We start from the raw sequence: 22,762 nt of genomic DNA on the forward strand, positions 1-22,762 counted from the left end.
CATTTAAGAGACGAAGGATTAGGAAAATCTTATCAGTTATTTTCTGAAATTGAAAGAGTTTGTAAGAAATTTTAAAACCGTAACGTCAGTGAAGATAATGTTGATATTTCAAGGCCACCCAAGGTGGAGGGAGGTTTTCTTGTTGGATTATTATTGTTGACGTTTGGACAACACTGGTTTTTACATAAGAGAATTAATTTAAACTCAGTAATCAGAAGGCACTGGCTCGTTTTTTGTCATGATTTCTAGTTGTTTTTTCCCCTTGTTTATTCATCAGCAATTTTTAGCCTGTGAAGCATGGTAAAAGCTGACAGTGGCTGCACCAAACTACAGCCTCATTGAGCACTTTCTCGCTTTCTCAAACTAAACCCTTTATTAATCGTCCCTGCATAACAAGAAGAGCAATTTGTTCTCGATAGTTTGGATGTAATGATGAAGAACTAAATATCTTATTAAATGCAAGCAGAATGGGGGAAGAAATACAGTGCACTATTAAAAAGAACTGCATTATTATCATTTCTAATATTTATAACGTTTAATTTCTTCAGCTAAGTGATTCTTCTTCTGATTGTTCTGACCCACCTGGATTACTTTGATGAGAATCGTTTCATAATTTTTTGTAAAGTTGTCACATAGTAATTAGTATTCTGCGTTTCAGCGTTTGTTTTCGGAACCTTTTTGATTAATGACTACCTCGCTGAAATTGTATTAAAACGATCTATCATAAGAACATCAGGCAAAAAATTCTCTTTTATTTTTGTTCATTTTACAAAAGCAGGAAAAAAACCACCAGCGTGTATTATGTTATTGTGAGGATAATAATTAGTCGTTGCTTTATCGCTCACCTTTTCGGAGTTTGTTTCATGTTTGTGTTTTTGCTCTTTCTCATCAGGATGTTCTGAACAACCTGGGTTCCTCGGAGCTGGATGAAGACGACCTCATGTTAGATCTGGATCTCTCCGATGATCAGCGACACCGACATGGTAACGTTTTTTCTGCTGTTTCCGCCATAATAAACATTTGCATATTTTGCGGTGACATTGTAGGAAATCGGTGAGAGAATTCTGCAACCATTTTTAATCTTTTTAACCAGTTCTTAGCAGATTTCACTGATGATTCTGTACATGCAAAGTTCATTTAGATAATACTTCAAAATAGCTTTTCAAGATGCCTCCTATGCAGCGGGACTTGTTTCTAGAAGAACTCTGTGTAGGGGAGTTAATGGACATGTGACTGGATGATGAACAATTGCATCATAAGTTAAAACCCTGAGATATCTTTTGGAATTAAACAAGTTCTTTTACTCTTTATGATTCATGATTTGCACTCCCATTTACTACAATGACAAAAGACTTCATTGCGACTTTTACACTTTGGTAATCCATCCAGTCTGGGGGGCCAGATTGGACCCTCTTTGAGGACAGTTCTGACCCCCCAGACTCATGTTTGTAGGTTACATTACTCATGTCCTTTATATCTGTATCTCTTTTAATTAAAGGGAATATCTCCTCTCTCACCTTCCTCTCTGGTGTCACAGTCGCTCCCCTGTCTGGTTTTGCTTCAATCTTTGCCTCTCTTTTTCCTTTATTAGTACACTTCTCCCTCATCACCTTAAAGCATGAAACCAGTGTTCTCCCTGCTTCTTTCAACACGTGCTGGGACTTTGATGCGGCTGCCTCATTTACACCAATTCATCTCCTTTGTTGTTCTGGCATTTCCATCACACTTCTCCTGACATGCGTCACAGTTGAAAAGTGTCTGTCGGAGGAAAATCGTTGCTCGTGCCCTGCCACGGTAGAGCATAGGAGTGCCAAACACCCTGAACCCCAGCTTCCTCTCATACAACACATAAGAATAGTATTGCGCTGAAAAAGTGCAGTGTAACCACCAAACATACAAATCTGTTAAGAGAAACTCTGTGTGTGCTCATGTATTGGCTTTTATTGCATCCATGTCTTAAAAATGGGATTTTTCTGTTATGAGTCAATGTTACAGTGAAATCGTTAGCTTTTAACCAGCAGTGCTGTTTTTTTGCGCAGACATAACTGAGCAAAATCGAAAGCTCTTGCAGTTACTGTCTGTACTGATTATATTTCTGACCTGTGCTTGCAAAGGTTTAGTTCGTATTAATATGCGTCAAACCAGACAGATATACATAGTTGATGTGTGGTAGAGTGCAACACACGAAGAAAATGACTCAACGAGGTAAACATGAGCTTGTGATCATACTCCATTTCTGTGCTTCATGTTGCTCAGACACAGGGACTACAACAATGCAGCGACGGGGTGCGTTTATGTCAGCTCGACTAGCTTTGTCTCTTATCAACAGATCTATCGGTGAAATTATATGTTAATGTGAGGTTGGATTCATCTATTTCTAGGCCATATTTAAGTCCCAGATGGGCTCCTAGAATATTGCAGTTGCAGTCAAATAAAGTAAAATGCTCAGCAGCACTGAGAAGTAAAGAATACAATGGAAGCTTCAGCGCTAATAAACAGAATTTCCTATGCTTATGGGGTTTGAAGAGCATTGGGAGGCTGGGTGGTTCACTCACACAGCCAGTCAAAACACACACACACACACACACACACACACACACACACACACACACACACACACACACACACACACACACACACACACACACTGGAAAGATCTCTACAGGCACTGGCTGATGCAGAGCTAAGGGAGGCACCATCATTAATATACACACTAGCACACAAGCGTGCATGCTTAGTCATTAGACCTAATGGTTTGCAGACTGTAGCATGAAATTAAAGGTTTGATGAATTGTTCTCATAAAGTCAAGGGACTAAGACTCTGTGCTGGCATTAGAAGAGTAAGGTTCTTCCACAAACTCAAATTACAGGAACTCATTTAAACACACCGTAACAGACATTCACGCAGAATACACAATACAGACACGCGCAGATCCATGCACAGGTTCATATAAAGATGTATATGATGTATACGTACACAATTTGATGCACACCCATCTCACAATCCCTTACGCCCACGCACTCATCGGTACTCCTCATTTTGACCTCTCTCAGGTGGCTTGTTGAAGCCGTTATTAAAAAGCAAGCAGTTTCACAGCAATTTATGGCCCACAGGGCTCTGCGTTCTCACTCCTATGGTGACTCATGCCCTGTGGAATCACACAGGGACAGTGTGAGAGACAGAGACCTTTGCAAAGACATAAAGAAATACCAAATCTTGGCTTTATATCCAACTTTTATTTCACTGTCTTTTATATTGGCCTGTTAAATGTGCCATTGAATATTTAGGCATAATTGTAAAGAAACACAAAAAACAACAACTGATGGTATGATGATCCCAACGGATCACTACTGAATTTTAATAACCTCTTTGATCCAAGTTTTATAGCTCTAATTCATCTCAAAAGAAGATTTAAACAGAGAGCTGTGAATTCTTCTTAGGCTAACATATGTTGTCAGTCAGATTGTCACCTGGGGTTAGAGAAAACAACTTCAATTCATTACATGTCTGTTTGGTTGTGTGCACAGTGTCCAGAGAAGACTCCAGCCAGTCTCTAGCTTCCTGTCTGAACCTGCTGCCCTCACCTTTGGACCCATCTGGAGATCGCGTTTTGGGAAAAGAAAATATTCAGAGGTAATAAATACGTGTGTTTTTATTGTAGTGCTTTTCTGTGCTTTGTGTTATACATATGTTTATAGGGACTGTCTTAAAAATTCTTAAGTCCATTTAGTGTAATTTTATAAAGAGCAGAGTTGTTTGGCTTCTTAAAAAAAGGGAAAACAGCAGCTAGTTTTTAAAACACATGGGCCACTTTATTAGGTATACCCATTCTTTTACTCGTTAACAGAAATATCTAATTAGTCAATCACATGGCAGCAACTCAATATACTTAAGCATGTAGGCATCCAGACCTGTTGGAAGTTCAAAAACAGCATCAGAATGGGGAAGAAAGGTGACTTTGAATGTGACATGGTTGTTGGGCTCGTCTGAGTATTTCAACAACTTAGATTTGACCATATCTGAGATTTACAGAAAATGGTCCAACAAAGACAAAATATCCAATGAATGGGAGTTTTCTGGGTGAAAATGACTTGCTGATGCCAGAGGAGAAAGGCCAGACTGCTTCAAGTTGATAGCAAGTCAACAGTAAGTTAAACAATCACGTGTGTCAACCAAAGTGTGCAGAAGAGCATCTCTGAGTGCACAGCCCTGAAGCACATGGGCTGCAGTGGCAGAAGATCAGTCAGCTAAGAACAGGAAGCTGAGGCTACATTGTACACACGCTCAACAAAATTGGACAATAGAAGATCCAACCAGTGTTGCCTGGTCTAAAGAGTCTTGAGTTCTGCTGCTAATTGGATGCTAGGTTCAAAATTTGGTGTAAACAACATGAAAACATGAATCCATCCTGCTCACTATCAACGATTTAGGCTGATGGTGATGATGTAATGATGTTGGGGCCCCGTTGTACCAGTTGAGCACCATTTAAACTCCAAAGCCTTCCTTGCTGACCATGTCCCTTTATGACCACAGTGTAGCTATCTTCTGATGGGTACTTTAAGTAACATAACAAAGATTACATCATTTCAAACTCTTGTTCCTTTAACAATGGATTCATCAGACTCAAACGGCCTCCACAGTCAACTCATTCCAAATAATGGACCAAAATATCTGAGGAGTGTTTCTATTACCTTGTTGAATCTGTGCCATGAAGAATTAAGGCAGTTCTGAAGGCAAAAGGGTGTCCAACAAAGGGATGGCAAGGTGTAACCAATGAAGTGGCCAGTGAGTGTATTATTACCCTGAACAATGCACGCTGAAGTAAGGTGAGGACACTTTTGAAATAAAAAATAATACCACAGTGTTACTGTTTTGCAACGACCTGTAAGTGCAGTACACAAAAGTAAAAATATGCCCAAATCATCAGTGAGTGAGTCAAGTTATTGGAGGTGAACTTGCACACAGTTTTTTAAAGGTATTTGGAAGGTAGGGTGTTCCCAGCACCTTAGAGAACTTGTCAAAATTCTCTTTCTCACTTTCTGTTAACATGTCTGTTAATGAAATCCCAGTCTCACTTGGATGTTTTTTAAACCAGGACTATATCGGACTGGGATAATAGAACCAGAATCACATAAAAAATGTCGCCATGCACAGTGTGTGTGTGTGTGTGTGTGGGCGTGTTTTTTTCATTTTACCTTATAAAATCCATGTTAGAAGAGAGCGAGAAAGCTGGGCGGTTACTGTCTATTCTGGGACTTGCTGATGTTGAATGTTCTGTGTAAATGCATGCAAACATGTTTTATATCTTTTCCTCTCTTAGAGATGAGACAGCAAGAAGGAATATAAATAAATTAATTCTGATTGAATAAATATGCAAGCTGTCCTCCTCTCCTCTGTCCCTTTGTAGCCAGCGACTGAAACAAAACACTTAAGAGTTTCTGTTTACACATGTGCTCCACTGCCAAGGACAGTTCAAAATCAGATTAGATTTGCCCACTTGTTGCTTCTTTTTGCCCAGAACCAGGACAAGTCTTACTGGACGCACACAAACCTGCATGCAAAGCCATTTGTCTGCATAAAGATACACAAGCACAAACACACACAGTGCAGCTTTTCAGATGGGGCTTATTTGGGTTTTATGGAGCCAACTGAGTAATAAAGGGGTTGTAGCACCATTGGCTAGATAAAGATGATTATTGCTTTACCTTTCAGTATTGCTTTCTCCACTCACTAGTTGAATTTATCTCTGCTGGAACCCACAGAGTAATTGTGTCTGTCTAAATGTGTTTTTCCTTGAATAAACTAGCTCTGATCTTCTGTTTGTGGAGACAGTGCAGATCAACTTGTGTGAGTGGTTTTAAAGTAGAGATTTATACTATACCATTGAGTCACTGGACTTAACCGGGGCCTCTTTTTTTTTTTTTTTTATCACGCTTCTAACGCTTCTCTTTGAAAGTTTCAATGAATAGAGAGACATTCTGTGTCTAGACAGTGTCAGTGAATCATGCAAGTCGGGAGTCAACCTTTTCAAATCATCCAAGGTTTTTGTCAGACTCATTGGTTGTTTCATTTATAGTGAAGTCTCACTTATCATTGAAAAGCAGTGGAGGAGCTTTCATATCAGACGCACACATAGAGACACGCTCAAAAATATTTACATTATTGCCTTCTGTGTACAAGGTCATGGCAAAAATAACATTCTGCTGAAACCTTCTTTGGCTTGATTGAGCTTGTCTGAACTGAGCCAGCGATGTTTAGCCTGGAAATGTCAAAACTTGAGGAACTGGTTCGATCCCTCTTGATCAAAACAGTGACATGACTTGGTGTTTTGACAGGATCCCTTTAGCAGAGAAAGCAGATGAATGAACCAAAGCATGAATAGATGAATACGCTGGTGCTTTTAGCTAAAAATGTAAGGTCTCAGTCACACAAGCCTAGAGATCAATCCGTGAACCCTGGGTAACTAACAGTTGTAAGGGAAAATGTGTTTCACCAGACTGGTTGCCAATTTAGTTGACACAATGCATGGAAGATGCCAACTTATCAGCAGACATTCACCATTTAATCTCCACGCCGTAGTGAAACTTTAAAATGGTAAATGGCCTGTATTTGTATAGCGCTTAACACGTTCAGTCATCCACCCATTCACACACGTGATGGTAAGCTACATTGTAGCCACAGCCACCCTGGGTCGCACTGACAGAGGCGAGGCTGCCGGACACTAGCGCCACCGGGCCCTCTGACCACCACTAGGCAACGGGTGAAGTGTCTTGCCCAAGTACGCAACAACAGAGACTGTCCGAGCCGGGGCTCGAACCGGCAACCTTCCGATTACAAGATGCCCTGCCAACTCTTGAGCCACAATCGCACATCGCCATTTCTAAAGGTTCAGCTTTGAAGGTGAATATTCTCAGTTTTCTGTTTGTGTTGCACTCTTTACAGCAACGACTGTAGAAAACATGGACGATGCGACAGCGCCTCCACCCATTGTGCAAAAATGAAGCCAAAATATCCAGCTTGTGGAGGCTGCCATCTTGCATTGTTGGAGCCAGAGTCTGCGCAGTAGTGACTTGAGGTGGAGGTGTAAAGCTAGTTAGCAATGCTACACACCTGTTACTTTAATAGTCTGTATTATTGAAGGATTCAGCACTGCTTAGGTTTTGTTTCAATTTTTAGACAGTGATGAGATCAGCTGCACACTCCACAGAGGCTACAGTCCTGTAGAAAGTTATATATTTAAAAATATATGATCCTCTCTGGTTACTCTGGTATGAATAACTCTGTATCACTTTATGGTAAATGACACACTATCTGCAAAAAACTGAAAGAATTCCAGATGACAAGTTTGCAGTTAAACATCCAAGTGGCGACCTTTGACCTTCATCAGGTTTTATTTAATTGTGTCAGAGAAAATCAAATGTGCTCTTCATGCAGCTGAGTACATAAAGTATTTAAAACGGAAGCTGTACAGGTCTGAGATGAGCAGCTTTGTAAAACACCAAACTGAGGTCCTGTTAATGCTGATATATACTGGCACTGCTGGTGATGAATCCTTTTGACTTTTTGTCTTTAACTTTATCAATAAACAGCTGCAGCCTTCACTGACAGCACATGTGGTACTTTAACCTTTGTACTGTTTTCATCAGTTAATTTTGCAGTTGACATGTGAACATGTTGGATGATCTGTCTGCTGTCACTGGGTGGTGCTGAGGTCTGAATCTGAGGGCAGCTCCTGTAATCACAAAGAGAACAGAACCATAACAAACTGAAATATAAAGTTTCTCTCAAGTCTGAAATAAAGCTGATCCTTCTCTGTCCCACACACTCAGGATCTGAAGCTCTTCTCTTACATTTTTTTCAGTTCTACAGTTTAATCCACAGTTACTGATTAATGAGGAGTTACTGAAGTACAAGCTTTTTAAAAAAATGGTGTTACCGTCTTTAAAGATGTGGCAAGAGACAGAAAACATGCTGTTGTTTGCACATATTTAATAATCAGCTCCGCACAGGAGCTGAAGTAGTGTACAACCTGTTGCTTTTACAGTATAACACTTGTAATAAAAGTACAGTAACGATAATTAGTGACTGAGCAGCCCGGAGCGTTTCTCTTGATTTCTTTAGTCAGGGTAAATTCATTCACCTGCACGGGTTAGCTAACGAACGAAAACAAGTTTCCCCGACAGCTAAGTGCTCATCTTAGCTAGCTAGGTCTCAGCACCGAGCTAAGGACGGTAGTTACGGATTAGCTTACAAACACGTTTAACTTACCGAAAAAGTGCAGCGGGGCCTCGGGTCCTTCTGTCGGTAGTCCAGTTTACTGAAGAACACCTCAGGCTGTCAGGCTAAAACAGTCGATCGTGTTTTCGTAACGTAAACGCTGGCCCTCCTCTCAGAGCCTACGCTCTATCTGCTATTCCCGAACAGAGATACGCAAGTTTCTCCGTGACTGCAGCTGCCAGTCAAAGCTGCTGTGATGACATTACATCGCAATTTAACATCTCCGTGGACATAAATCAGCGTGGTGAGAACTATTGATAACAAAAGAAAGAATCTTTGGGAAAAAATTGTTAATTTATTCTAGTCTGATCCCCGTCCCATCCGCTAACATGGAGGAGGCGGGGTTTATGACCTATACTGCAGCCAGACAACAGGGGGCGATAGAGACGTTTTGGCTTCATTTTCGAAAAGCTGTCGCGTCGTCCATGGTTTCTATAGTCATTGCTTTACAGTGAGGTGATATGGTCTGGAATTAGAGAAAAGCATCACAAAAGCTAACAGTAAACAGCTAATAGCAAACATGTATCTGAATCATGTGATTAAGGCACACATTACTTACAGATTTGGTTCCCTTGCAACACTGATGAACGCTCTGCTTCTTTTAAGTCTATCTTAGTGCTCTTAAAACATTTAGATTTCTGTCGTTTCCAAACATTTTTGTGTTTCCAGAAACAATTTCTGTTTATTTAGTCAACTTCTGTTGCTTTGTGTGTTTTTGGAGCATTTGTCTATTTGCTGGCATTTCCTTAAGTTGCAGTCCTTTGACCTTTCAGGGCCATTGTAGTTTGCAGACAAATTGATGCCTTTCGTGCAAACTATAGGTGACTGGGGCAAGGTGCTAGTTGCTAAAGAAAGCGCAAGAAGCACCATTTACCTCTTTATGACCAATTTCTTACCAGCAGCTTCCAGTAACATCCAGCAATCACTCATAGCTGGATGGAGAATATATATTTTTATTTTTGCAACCAGTGATTTTCGGATTGTTGCCGTCTGGTCTCTCCGCTATGTGACTGGGGCCTAACATCACCATGTTAACACAGCGATGTGTAGCAGCTGTTACAATAATGGTTCATATACCATGTTCTCATCTTGATTTACTTTTTTATGTTTAAATTAACTCTAAATGCAAGTCTGTTAGAAGTGGTTAGTTGTGGGAAAATAAACATTTTATCTGGTGATAGGGAATATGTTGGTACACCTCAAAGTGTTTATTCATCCTGGGTGGAGGTGTGGGTGCAGCGGGGCGTGAATATGTGTGCCAAATGTCAAGACGATCCATCCAGGACTTGCTGAGATACATATTTTATTTTGGACCAAGGTGGTAGACTAACTGACCATCAGACTGACATTTCCATCCTAGGAGTCATGCTGCTATCGTGGCTAAAAGTGTATGCAGTAATTTTACATTCAAGTCATGTTGCGTCTGAGTAATGGCTTATATGCCAACCTTTATAACAACTCGACAGTCCGCGCTGAAGTCTTGAACCTTGTACTCCAGAATGACTTAAGCCTCCAAAACTGTAGACACATTACACAATTTAACAGTGAGTGTGCTCCTGACAGCCAGACAGTGATATGATATAGTGGGATTAGAGAGAAGTGTGTGTTGAGGTAACTTCTCCACAGCAAAGGAGCAGTTCTTTTAGCTGAAGTGCAGAGAAGCAGAACAGTAAACACTAAAAAAGACTAGAGGAAACTGCAGGCTTGTGGACTCGACTTGTTTTGGATTCAGAGTAAATTTAGATTCTGTTTCATTTCAGAAAGCATCATTTTAAAATGCAGGAAATCAGGTGCTAGTGTCACAGTTTTAACATACTGTTTTGGCTTCGGAAACACCGGAGCTGGTTAGATAATGAAACCAGGTGTATGATTCTTAGCCTGACCAGGATGTAGGCTGCTGGCAGGTGTTAATTTCCTACAGTTTGAGTTCACCATCCTCGCTGATTTCTTCCAACAAAATATTTTCACCCAAATGTTTAAGTCTGCGAGTGAAGAACCTGAGATTGGAACTAGGGGAAGAGAGCAAAATCTGTTTGCCCAGGGCTTCCTCTCTCTCTCTCTCTCTCACACACCGTCTTTCTTTCTCTTGGAGTTGCTTTTGCTCTTTGTCTCAGGTTCCACATTCCCTCGAGGGGACATTGATTTGCTGGAGGCAAAGCAAGCTCCTTTCTGTTCACACACAACACACGCACGCACACACACACACATGCACGCACGCATTTGTGTTTCCATCACTTCAGAGGACATTACACCAACTTACATTGAAGACTTATTGGAATGCTAACCACAGCTGTAACTTACCTAACCCTCCATGACTCTAAACCTAACTTAATCTAAAATCAAGGCTTTGTAATAAAACTGAATTTCCATTTTTACTTTGTTTTTTTGTCCCCTGTAGCCACAGCCGGTCCCCAGAATATGACTGTGTAAACAGATTTATGTCCCCACAGTATGAGTAACACAGGATCATGCACACACACACCTGTCAGTCAGTCAGGCTGTCCAGAGAGAGTATCAGCTGCAGGATACTGCTGGCTGTCTGACAGGCTGCACAGAACATCTGCTGCATGCACGCACACACAAACACACACTCGCACACACAGGCGTGCAGGCACAGCTCCAACCTCTTTGATGTATGGCAGTTGAATGATTTTGATGGCAGGGTTTTAATTGTCTATGTTTATGACTTTGTACACATTAATATCGCAGTAACAAAGCCATGTCAGCGAACAGCCAGGTGCTCAAAATCTATTTCCATTCTTTGCAGCTGCATAGGTGTTTAGAGACAGAGAGAGTGGGGTGGGGGGGCTGACACATCAGTCAGTGTCACAGCATCCAATATCACCCTATATGTATACCTTGCGTAGCAGCTTTCAGCAACGTAGAATACGGTATTTATTGTTGTTTTTAGTTATTGATGAGAATGAGGGAGAGTACAATACAAAGTTTAGAGATGCAACTTTAGATAGATTTCCAGCTCTGAAATCGGTTAAATTCATTATAGATTCATCCAGTTTTCTGAACAAATTTGCCACACCAAACAACAACAATTCCAAACAAAAAGATAGCTCTACTGTCACAGAAAATCAAGAAAAGCAGAATAATCCTCCCCATTTCCACAGCTTAAACCTGCACATGGCTTACATTCTGGCTTAACAAAAATATTTGACTAATCGATTAATACCCAGGTGCCTCGGCTCTAGACATTTCCGCCCGAGTGACTTTGTCCTTGCCTCGCAGTGCACCAGAAGACCTCCCTTGGAGTATAATAGGTTTGGGTCAGTGTGATATTGTGTCTTTGAACTTCTATCATGTTTACATTTGCCTTGAAATCTAAAATAAAATAAGACAGATCTCTTCAGTGCATTCTTTTTTTTGCCAGTAGCAGTGCTGCCATCAAAGCATGACAATACCAAATGTCCCTCAGAGACTTTTGGTTCCATTTGTGATGTATCTTTATTGTCTGTTTTCTTTTAAGACGTGAACTGCTCCCGTCTCTTATACAAAAAGATGCAGAGGAAATTAAATTTTGACAGTTGGGATAAAGCTTGCCTGTTTCTATGGTAACTGCAGCCTGCCTGTTGAGTGTTCCCCTGCCATTCTTCTCTTCATTTTCCCCTTTCTCTGTTTTCATTGCTGTTGATTGCTATGCGGAAGACGGGCAATCTGAGCAGAGGACACGCAAACACAGAGGTGTCCTTATCTGTCAGTATGCAGCGGACGATCACAAAAGTCTCAATTCCCATATCTTCGCTTCTCAATTGAAGATTAAACGTGTAGGTATTACACTCACATGCTCTTGCGGCGGCATAATGAGGCGCATCAGAAAAATGTCAACATTCGCGTGCAGGTCCCAATTCACCCTGTTGACCCTTATTCGTATATAGAGGTTAAAAATCTTTTTTGCTCTGGTTGAATGTGTTGAGAAAGGAGTTAGCTGGGTCTGCTCGTGAACTGAATGCTGTGTAAATGGCAGCAGTGAGATGGCGGTAGAAAAGACAGCCTACTCATAGCTGTCTTCATTGAGGCAGCTGGGTATTAAGATACTGCTGAGCAGAAAGACCAAGTGTTGAGAAAGTGTCTTGTAATTCAGAGAAAAACCAATTCTCTCACATTTGGTTGGAATGCTACATAGCGATATACTCTCCTGTATATATCCTGTAGTCTCAAACGGAGGCCTGTAATCTGTAATTTTATAGAATTTTCTCGCATATGCACAAAAACAGGAAGGAACACATTTATTTAATGTTAATACGACTCACAAAGTATATCGACCATGTTGTAATCGAATCCCTCCAGACTTAATATAGTCTGCAAAAGTAGCACACGCATCTCCTTCTACCGTAAGTCACATACTCACAAACATTTAAGCGCATGCACATTCATAAAAATAGACAAGCATAAAGAATCCAGTTTAAGGAGTGGAGCTGAGGACAGACGAAATTCCCTGCAACATGATTTTCAGACACAGAGAAACACAGCATACAGTGGGAGTTGAAGGGAACACAAAGTAGACCCCCCCCCCCCCCCCCTCTTTTTTTTTTCAGTTCCTGGTGTATAACGATGCAGAATTTGTTAATCCAACAAGCAGCGACAAGACTCGGTCTTTTATCTTGTTTTTATCTGTTGTTTTTCAGTGGAGAAGCTTTGGCTACATGCCTTGACAGCTTTTAATTTTTAAAACTCTAAACTTGTTAAAAGCGTTATAGTGTGCATGTGTTGGCATGTGCATTTCTTTTGTCAATTGTTGTTTAGCTTGTAATTCACATCACCCTATAGGGTTTATTAAATGTTCAGCATGAGGAGACTAATTAGTATTGGCTTTCATTTTTATCCCACTTGCTTCGAGCGGGAACTTGTTGTCCTGATTTGTAACGCAAAGAAAAACAGTAGATTGGCAATAAATAAGACATCCCTGTGCTTCCAATAACCTTTTTCTTAATCAACTAGTGTGTTCCAGAAATAAAAGGGAGTGCTGAAGTGGTGTTCACTGTAAATCGTACGGCAACAGATTGTAAGACACATGGCATTAGTGCCACCGTTTCCAGCATTTCAAGACTTTTTTTTATCATAAATATAGCAATGCACTTTTGTCTTTGGCTCTCTTTATCTTGTCTCAATTTGTTGCAGACCACAGTATAGTATATGCAAATGTTAAATCTATTTTAATACAACAGGATGAGATTAGAGACTGTTTCCAAGAAGATATTTCCCGCCCCGTTTTGTTGCTTTTTCAAACACATTCCTTCTGCTGTTGTCAGTGATAAAAAATGTTTTGTGAATGCTGAATATTTCCCATGAGAATATGTTACTGTTGTATTTGTTCTTCTTGATGTTTGGTCTTTGTAGCTGTCTGGTGCACCTCGCTTTAAGAAGGATACCCCCCCCCCCCCCCCCCCCTAAAAAAAAAAAGAAACAAAAAAAAAACTAGAGTTTGAAATAGAAAACCTCTTTACACGAGTCTTGATGCTTGATGCAATCATCCAGGTAAGGAAAGGACTCTTTACAATGGGTATTAGTGAATGTTTTAGTCAAAGGTTGCTATCCAAGGACTGGAGAGAGGTTATGAAACTAAGTCAACCCATGTTGCTTTGGTAAGAATCAAGAGAGTAAATTGCGCTTGTTAAATGATCATCACCATTTAGGTGTGCTAACAAAATCCTGCAATCTTTCCAGGAGTGGACATCACAGCTAATCACAGCAAAAAAGCAACTGCAAAGAAGCCATGAGTCAGACTCTACAGGCTTAAGTTAGCATGTTAAATGTTAAAGTTGATGAAAGTCCAATTAGAAAAAAACTGAGCAAGTCGAGTCTAGTCAAGGAACATGGCAGCACAGCTTATGTTGGCAAATTTGCATCTTAACAAACCAACAGACTTCTGGAGAATTTGATTTAGAAAGAGGAGTCCAATGTGTGTGGCCTTAAAGGACCGCACCATGTTTGGAGAAAACACCGCATATCAGCTCAGACTACCTCATCCATACATGGGGCGACCGTGGCTCAGGGGGTTGGGAAGCGTATCTGTAACCGGAAGGTCGCCGGTTCAATCCCCGGGCTCTCTGTCCTGGTCATTGTGTCCTTGGGCAAGACACTTTACCCTACTGCCTACTGGTGTTGGCCAGAGGGGCCGATGGCGCGATATGGCAGCCTCGCTTCTGTCAGTCTGCCCCAGGGCAACTGTGCTACAACCTTAGCTTGCCTCCACCAGTTTGTGAATGCGAGAGTGAATGAATAGTGGCATTATAAAGTGCTTTGGGTGCCTTGAAAAGCGCTATATAAATCCAATCCATTATACATACCATCATGGTGGAGGCTTGGGCAATCTCAGGGCACCTTGCAATCTCTGAGACTCCTCTCTATTGAGGAGGAGAGTGTTGTATAGTCAAGTGCAAGGCCATTTGTCTGATAGCTAAGGCTTGGCCTATATTGGGTCTTTCAGTGGAACATTGGGGCAAGCATGCTAGTAAATCTACAATAGAATTGCTGAAAAATAAAGAAAAGAACCTCAACCTGATTAAATGCTTGGGCAGGATCTTGAGAGAGGTGTGCAAAAAGAAACGCCTGCAAACCTCAAAGAGCAGAAGCAACACTGTGAAGAAGAGAGGGCCAACATTTCTCCACAATGATGTGAAAGACTGATAAAATAAACTAAAGTACTTCAAGGTATTGCTGCTTTACAAGCTATTGAATCATGGGGATTACTGATATTTTCACAGGACTGCAGAGAGTCCTACAAAAACTTTTTTCCCATTACTGCCAAGTGCTTGTTTTTTGGCAAGCTGAGATTATCTGAACTCAGCTTGCCATATATTATATTTAGGCTGGGCTCAAAAAAGTGGTAGCTTGGCTTGGTGCAGAAAGGTGAAAAAAAGAGGTTCAGTGGGAGTGCTGTAACTATGTCAAACAACAGCTGGATGCAGTGACTGTTCACTCTCTCTAAAGGTTAATGTTTTATCCAAATATTGAACTATTTGGAGACTCATTTGTCTTCCAGCGTCTGGCTTCGAACTTTTATCCCTCATAAAAAAACGTAATAAAATTAAAAAACACAAAACTGTAAATATCTTTAACTTAGGTGCGTGATAATTTTGTCACACAGTGTTGCAGATATACAGTCAAATCAGACAGAAACACAGTGTTGGTCACTATGAAAGCACCAGAGTCTGAAAAAGATATAAAGCCCAAGTGCCATTGTTCATATTCAGCGACCAAAATGAAAATCTTAACACACTTGACCACATTAGGAAAACTGAAGATGCTATACATAAGCACTTGGGCAGATTGTGTATCCAAAATACAATTTCAGTGTGGAACTCTTGATAAAACAGTAGATATTACGTGTTAATTGGTGATGTCTTCGCCGTTTTCCCAGCATGGGTAAATCATGTTTCAAACAAACAGATCTAATACTTGCAGACTCTGTTGTCAACTTGCGTAAGTCTCCACAAAATTACACGAAGAGTGCAAAATCAAAGCAAAATTGTCGCTTTCTGTGTGCATAATATCTTATTAGGCACCTCATAGTCTTATTTCACTACTGCCATGACAACGGCTTTTAAAGAAATGAGGATGATGGCCATATGTGCTTTTTAATGTTCTTGATCGGAGAGGATTATCTGTGGTACCTTTTTATATATGTTTTCTTATTTAATAAGGATCAGAGCTTTTGCAGGTGATTACAGACGAAGAAATATGTTTATGTCGGCAGTCTCGATAAGATTAGGCCTAAAATGAGGGATCGATGAGGGGAATGCTGAGAAACATTTATTTAGAAATGATGTCAACAAGAATATGGGAAGTGTGGGCAGTCGACGTGAATCTGATCTAAGTGCAGAGATTGTTGCAATAAACATGCAGGCACAATAATTGTCATTTAAATGTTTCCTTTGCATGAGTCAGTATGGAAACTTGTTCTTAGGTGCTATTATTTTGTCATTGCGATGACAACAGTGCCACCGCAAAAATCACAACAAATCAAAACTGTGACTCATCTTAAACAATATATGGCTTTCTGAAAGGAAAGTGGGCAGTTTGACAGTGACAAGAGGAAATTTAGATGAAAAGGAGAGAGGCAACATTTACATTTCTTGTGATGCTGTTACTCTCTGTCATAAAATATCACTTGTGTTTGTCTCAAACAACATGTGTTATACTGGGAATTTACAACACAAGCTTGCTCCTCCGTGTCTTATTGTCTTATTAATATGAGCTTTGAGTCACACATTGGCAGCTAAGATCACATTAATTTGCACTTATTACATTTCTGGTCAAAATCTTATCTGAAATTCGATGCTTTTTTTTTTTTTTTTATGACTGCGGGATCAGCAGAAGATAATCAGGCTGTGCAGTGGCAACACGGTTATAAGGTCATTGAAATTCTGGTCCTTTATTATCAGGGATTTAGAATAAATAATGCAAAAATTATCATGTCCTTAAGTAATGAACAGACTGGATAAGCATTAATGTGTCCTCTAAATAAAAACTCCCTTTGGGTGCAGAATTTGCATTTTAAACATGGATTTGTTGGCTGGAGTTTAAAAAAAAAAAAAAAGATAAAATAAAAATCGGGCTTAGTCAACCAGTGGTTGCTTTTGTGATCAGCTGTCACCTGTGGCACTCGGGCATTTTTATGCGATTCTCGCTAAAAATTGCAACCTGACAGAGTTACTTTAAAACGTGAATCATAGAAGAAATCCCTTCATGCTTGCATAACAACATAAGTTCAAGAGAGAGAGAGAGAAATGTCTCGGATTCCCCTTGGGCAATACGTTTTGGTAGTGGACTCGCAGCAGGGTTTCTGTGCTAAAAATTGAAACTGTTCCACTTTAATGGAATATTGCTTGGAGGCTTTTATACAGGGTAAGATTTGGCAACTTGGCATGACAATATTCACGGAAAATGAAAAATGTAATGCGACACATGGGACCGATATTAAATAGATCTCTATGAGCAACAATAAGTTGTGATAGTAATTAGTGCAAGTATGTTCTGATAACTCCCCAAAGGTTCCCCCACCACCACCATCCACAAAGAGCTAATGTGGTGGTTCCCATCCTTTTATGGATTAACCTCACAGATGCCAAGGAAGCGGTGAGTGGGCAGTGGCAGACAGCAATAGATCGAGGTTAGAGAAGTCAGGGGGAGTGAAACAAGCAAGAGTCAAGCAAAAGCACGGATTTCTTGCAAACGAAGCACACATTCAGAGTGCAGAGTGCAAAGGGAAGCAGAAAGGACAGTTGGGTTAATCAGAAAGTTACCCCTGCCATATTACATTAGTTTTATATTCTCCCCCTTTCTGTGTCTGAAGAGTTGAATTCACCATTAGATTCACTGCCTGGAGCCTGGCTTGCGCTCACTCTTTAGTCACAGATGCACTTTATGTCGGAGATGAGTTTAATGGTAGCATTAAACATCCGTAGCCTCAGGTGCTGAATGCAGATGAGTACACAGTGTCTGTCAGGTGGAAAGCAGTGACAAATGATGGTGATCACTCTCTTTTAGCTGTGGTATACAGTTGTACTTCACATGTGCAGACAAGCAAGCACACATGACGCACAGATGGCTGCAGTACACACACACACACACACACATACACACACGCAGCCGTAGACACTCATATATATTGGATTGTTCCCATAAACATGTTCTTTGTCGTCAGTAAAAATTTAATGATGGAAAAGTTGGCAGTGGGGACTGACTGGCTTTCTCGCCGTATCTCAGCGCTGAAGTGTCCTTTACTATTATTATTCCTGAGACAATGCCGTCTCTATATATTGCTGATTGACAAGGGTACAGCCCACCGCTTCTCACGGCTGCTCAAGATGATGTACTTGAATCCCACGTGATTTATTTGACCGGGAGTCATTATTCGTCACTTGACACACAAACCGAACACCGTGTAAACACAGACATCTAAATCTTCATATACATGCTTCTCAGGTCTCTCCTCGCCTGTGTGCGTGTATTGTTTGCTGCATGTGTGGATGTGGATAACGTGTGTGTGTGTGTGTGTGCAGGTATGTACAAGATGCTGGTAGTCAACAACCCAGTCATAAAACCCCGTGTGAGTGCTAAAATAATGAAAGTCATAAAAACGCAGATAATTGGCTTTTTTCGGGTCGGTGAAATGGATCACTTCTAACGCTGCTGTTGAGAAATGGCTTCTTAGAGCAGAGGGGAATGTCAGAAGGATGGAGAGGAGTAAGTGAGAGGGAGGAGAAAAAAACAAAGGAGAAAGAGAGGAGGTGAGCGAGGGGGGAGGATATGGATTATAAAGGAATGAAAGTGAGGAGAGAAAGGAGGAGAAATGACTTAACAGAAGGCACAAAGAAAACAAGAGCATAATGCAAAGGAGGGGGGGCAGTTTTCATACTCTACCAGTGTTTTCCTTTTCTGTTTAATTACTCCGAAAAGACAGTAGAGGGAAAATCTCTTTGGAAACATTTAATTGTGCTTTAATCCATATATTTGTTTGTAATCATCTTCCCATTTACATGCCCTATTTGACGATGCAGTGCCATTGTCTACCACTAGCTGGTGTAATACTACATCTTTATCAATTCAAATTAGAACTTGGTCCACTTGGGTAATCTTCTAATTGACTGCTATCACACGGTCCCATTCTCTGCACTCACATACATATAAGCTGTTCAGAGGGGCAGTGTGTGTGTGTGTGTGTGTGTGTGTGTGTGTGTGTGTGTGTGTGTGTGTGTGTGTGTGTGTGTGTGTGTGTGTGAAAGAGAGAGAGAGAGTTATAAAAAAGGGAAATAGAGTGAGAGTGTCGGGCTATCAGCTCATGACAGTGAAAAGACAGATGACCCTGAGTAGAGGAACGGCCTCCCTGCCTGTGTAACATCTATCATCACTGAACAGACTTGTCTTCAACTGTGCCCTGCGCTTGCTCGTGAGCGTGTCTGTGTGTGTGTGTGCGCGTGCAGTAATTACCTGCAGGTGAGACTCATGCTTAGCTGGAAATGACTTTGTCTGGCCTGTAACTGCAGTTTAACTGCAGCAAAAGTATGCATTCTGACATGCTTATTCATCTGCGTTCCCACATACAGTGCCGTACAAAAGTCTTGAGCTTCCACTTATTTCGTCATATTTTGCTAGGAAAATGGGAAATAGGTGCAAAGACTTAATGGAAGCTGTGCAAAAACACATAGGCATACAGTTTGTAAGGCAAAAACTACTTCTACTTTTCAAGTGGTGTTCAGGAATCGTTCTCCAGGCTTCTTGGATACAACTTTTGTTTTTTCAATAGGAAGAGGGCCATGTGACACATCAAACTTATTGGTAATGTCACAAGAAAAACAATGGTGTGCTTGGTTTCAACGTAACTTTATTCTTTCATGAGTTATTTACAAGTTTCTGACCACTTATAAAATGTGTTCAATGTGCTGCCCATTGTGTTGGATTGTCAATGCAACCCTCTTCTCCCACTCTTCACACACTGATAGCAACACTGCAGGAGAAATGCCAGCACAGGCATCCAGTATCCGTAGTTTCAGGTGCTGCACATCTCGTATCTTCACACCATAGACAATTGCCTTCAGATGACCCCAAAGATAAAAGTCTAAGGGGGTCAGATCGGGAGACCTTGGGTGCCATTCAAGTGGCCCACGACGACCAATCCACTTTCCAGGAAACTGTTCATCTAGGAATGCTCGGACCTGGCACCCATAATGTGGTGGTGCACCATCTTGCTGGAAAAACTCAGGGAACGGTCCAGCTTCAGTGCATAAAGAGGGAAACACATCATCATGTAGCAATTTCAAATATTCAGTGGCCTTGAGGTTTCCATTGCTGAAGAATGGACCCACTATCGTTGTACCCCATATACGACACCAAACCATCACTTTTATTGTTCCAACAGTCTTGGAGGGATCCATCCAATGTGGGTTAGTGTCAGACCAATAGCGGTGGTTTTGTTTGTTAACTTCACCATTCACATAAAAGTTTGCCTCATCACTGAACAAAATCTTCTGCGTGAACTGAGGGTCCTGTTCCAATTTTTGTTTTGCCCATTCTGCAAATTCTGTGCGCCGATCTGGGTCATCCTCGTTGAGATGCTGCAGTAGCTGGAGTTTGTAAGGGTGCCATTTGTGAGTAGCTAATATCCGCCGAAGGGATGTTCGACTAATGCCACTCTCCAGTGACATGCGGCGAGTGCTACGCTGTGGGCTCTTGCTGAATGAAGCTAGGACAGCCACTGATGTTTCTTCATTAGTGACAGTTTTCTTGCATCCACATTTTGGCAAATCCAACACTGAACCAGTTTTACGAAACTTAGCAAGCAGTTTGCTAACTGTAGCATGGGAGATGGGTGGTCTCGTAGGGTGTCTTGCATTGAAATCTGCTGCAATGACCCGGTTACTGCGTTCACCAGATATCAACACAATTTCGATCCGCTCCTCACGTGTTAACCTCTTCGACATGTCAATGGCTGTGAACAAAGAGAAACTTGTAAATAACTCATGAAAGAATAAAGTTATGTTGAAACCAAGCACACCATTGTTTTTCTTGTGACATTACCAATAAGTTTGATGTGTCACATGGCCCTCTTCCTATGGAAAAAACAAAAGTTGTATCCAAGATGGCCGACTTCTAAATGGCCACCATGGTCACCACCCATCTTGAGGAGTTTGCCCCCTCACATATACTAATGTGCCACAAACAGGACTTTAATATCACCAACCATTCCCATGTTATTACGGTGTATCCATATAAATTGCCCACCCTGTACATCAAACATTGCATTTACAAAGCTTTTTGGAGATAAAATGTTTGTATAACTCCTGATGTCTACTAATTATATCAAAAACTTTCCTAAAGTATATATATTAATGTTTTTGGACCTGTCAGCATTACAAAGAGTGTAGACATGCACTGAAAGATATGCACATTTTTTTAAAAAGTGTTTAAAAAGTGTCCACAATGAAACGTGTTTACAGCCCTCAGCTGCTCAGTTCAAGCAGCAACTTCTAGTCCCCTGAAAGAGTAAAACTGTGCATACCTGCACCTGATGTGTGATTGTTGTTATGGGTGATTCAAGTGTTCTTTGAACCCTACTCCTACTCATTTTCCTGTCACTCTGTTTGAGCTACACCAAAAGAAAAATCCAAACCTGAAACCCTGGTGAAAGCTAGAGAAAGGGCAAGATTGTCAGGCATGGAGTAAGGCGCAGATGCAGAGAACCATAAAGAAAACGTCCTTGTGAAGACCCCCCCTCAAAAATGTTGTTTTGGAACCGCACTGTGCCATTTGACACATCAGAGACACATCAGAGACTGCACGATTGATCATTTGTTGTTTATTTACCCCCTGTTCATCCTACCTGAATAGCAGAGTGGAGCCAGAAATAAATGGAGAAAGTTCACTCTTTTCAGAGATGCCAGGCAGGAACAAAAAGCTGCAAATAATTCAGTTTAAGAAAGAGGGGGGAAAAAAATCTCATCTGACTAGTTGACAGACAGCGCTCACCTGTCCTCAAAAGACAGCAGGCCTCCTCGACATTTGTATGAGGTACTCAGCAGTATCCCCAGGGGGACACCTAGGCTTTGATACTGCATCAGTTTAGTGTAGTGGTTGTCAGAGGAATACGTGAAAAAGATGAAGAGGCAAGGGCAGAGCTGTAGAGATGGAAGACGCAGACTCAGGTGAGGGGTATGGCGGGGGTGGGAAAGGGAAGGGCAGGGGAACAAAAGAGAAGTAACAGAGGTGGGAGCCTGGAGAGAGTGACGAAGGTTTGAAGAATAGAAAAAGCACGACAATGTGGGGTTAGACAGATATAGAGGAGGGGGAAGAAAGACAAAAGAGGGGTGGGATGTTGAACAGTCAGAGAAGAAAGTACGAGGGTGCGATTCAGCCTGACCTTTTCACCGAGCTGTGTTCAGAATGGCTTATGTTGTTCGATATTTTTGTGATGTTTTTTATTTTAGAAAGAAAAGAGAATAAAAAAAAAGTAGATTTTTCTGGCTGACTTAATGCTCATGGCTGCTCTTTATTTGGTGATTTTCTTTTAGAACCTCCCTCTAAATCTGTGAAAGTGAACATGGGCTCTTGATGATTAAGAGCTTCTTGTTTCTGCTACCATGTCTGCCTTTCCACTGTCTTCCATCCCTCTTCTTTTCTTGTTATGCAGCCTGTGAACTCTGAGGTTGTCTGTGTGGTTTTCAGACAAGAGGGTGGTATTTCTCGGCTCACCTTTTGAAAATGTCATAAAGAAGGTGAGATACACAATCCCCCTTTATGCACTTCTGTCAAAATATCACAACCTGGCAGAGAAATGTTAATGCAGGAATTTACTTTATTGAAACAAGTTTGATTATTCTAGTTGCTTTCCGGTGTTATTTCTCTGTGTGAAATACGTCAACTCTAGTTTAATAGTTGAAATAGTTTAAGTCTATTTTGCAAACAATCTAGCTCTGTGTAGTCGTGTTAATAGGAACTTTTAAGAGTGAAGACTTGGCGAAATGTCCAAGTCAG

The 22,762-nt window shown here is 41.0% G+C and overlaps 1 protein-coding gene across 1 annotated transcript in view; it reads left to right on the forward strand.

The window, feature by feature from the left end:
* Positions 1-22,762, forward strand: part of ccser1 (coiled-coil serine-rich protein 1) — a 135,721-nt gene that overhangs the window by 19,266 nt on the left and 93,693 nt on the right. Inside the window, exons 5-6 of the mRNA XM_080893181.1 lie at positions 893-983; positions 3,529-3,634. Coding sequence (XP_080749307.1) covers positions 893-983; positions 3,529-3,634 — 197 coding nt within the window. The remainder of the gene's footprint in view (positions 1-892; positions 984-3,528; positions 3,635-22,762) is intronic.

The sequence above is a fragment of the Rhamphochromis sp. 'chilingali' genome (genome assembly GCF_963969265.1).
Source record: "Rhamphochromis sp. 'chilingali' genome assembly, chromosome: 10".
Taxonomy (NCBI): Eukaryota; Metazoa; Chordata; class Actinopteri; order Cichliformes; family Cichlidae; genus Rhamphochromis; species Rhamphochromis sp. 'chilingali'.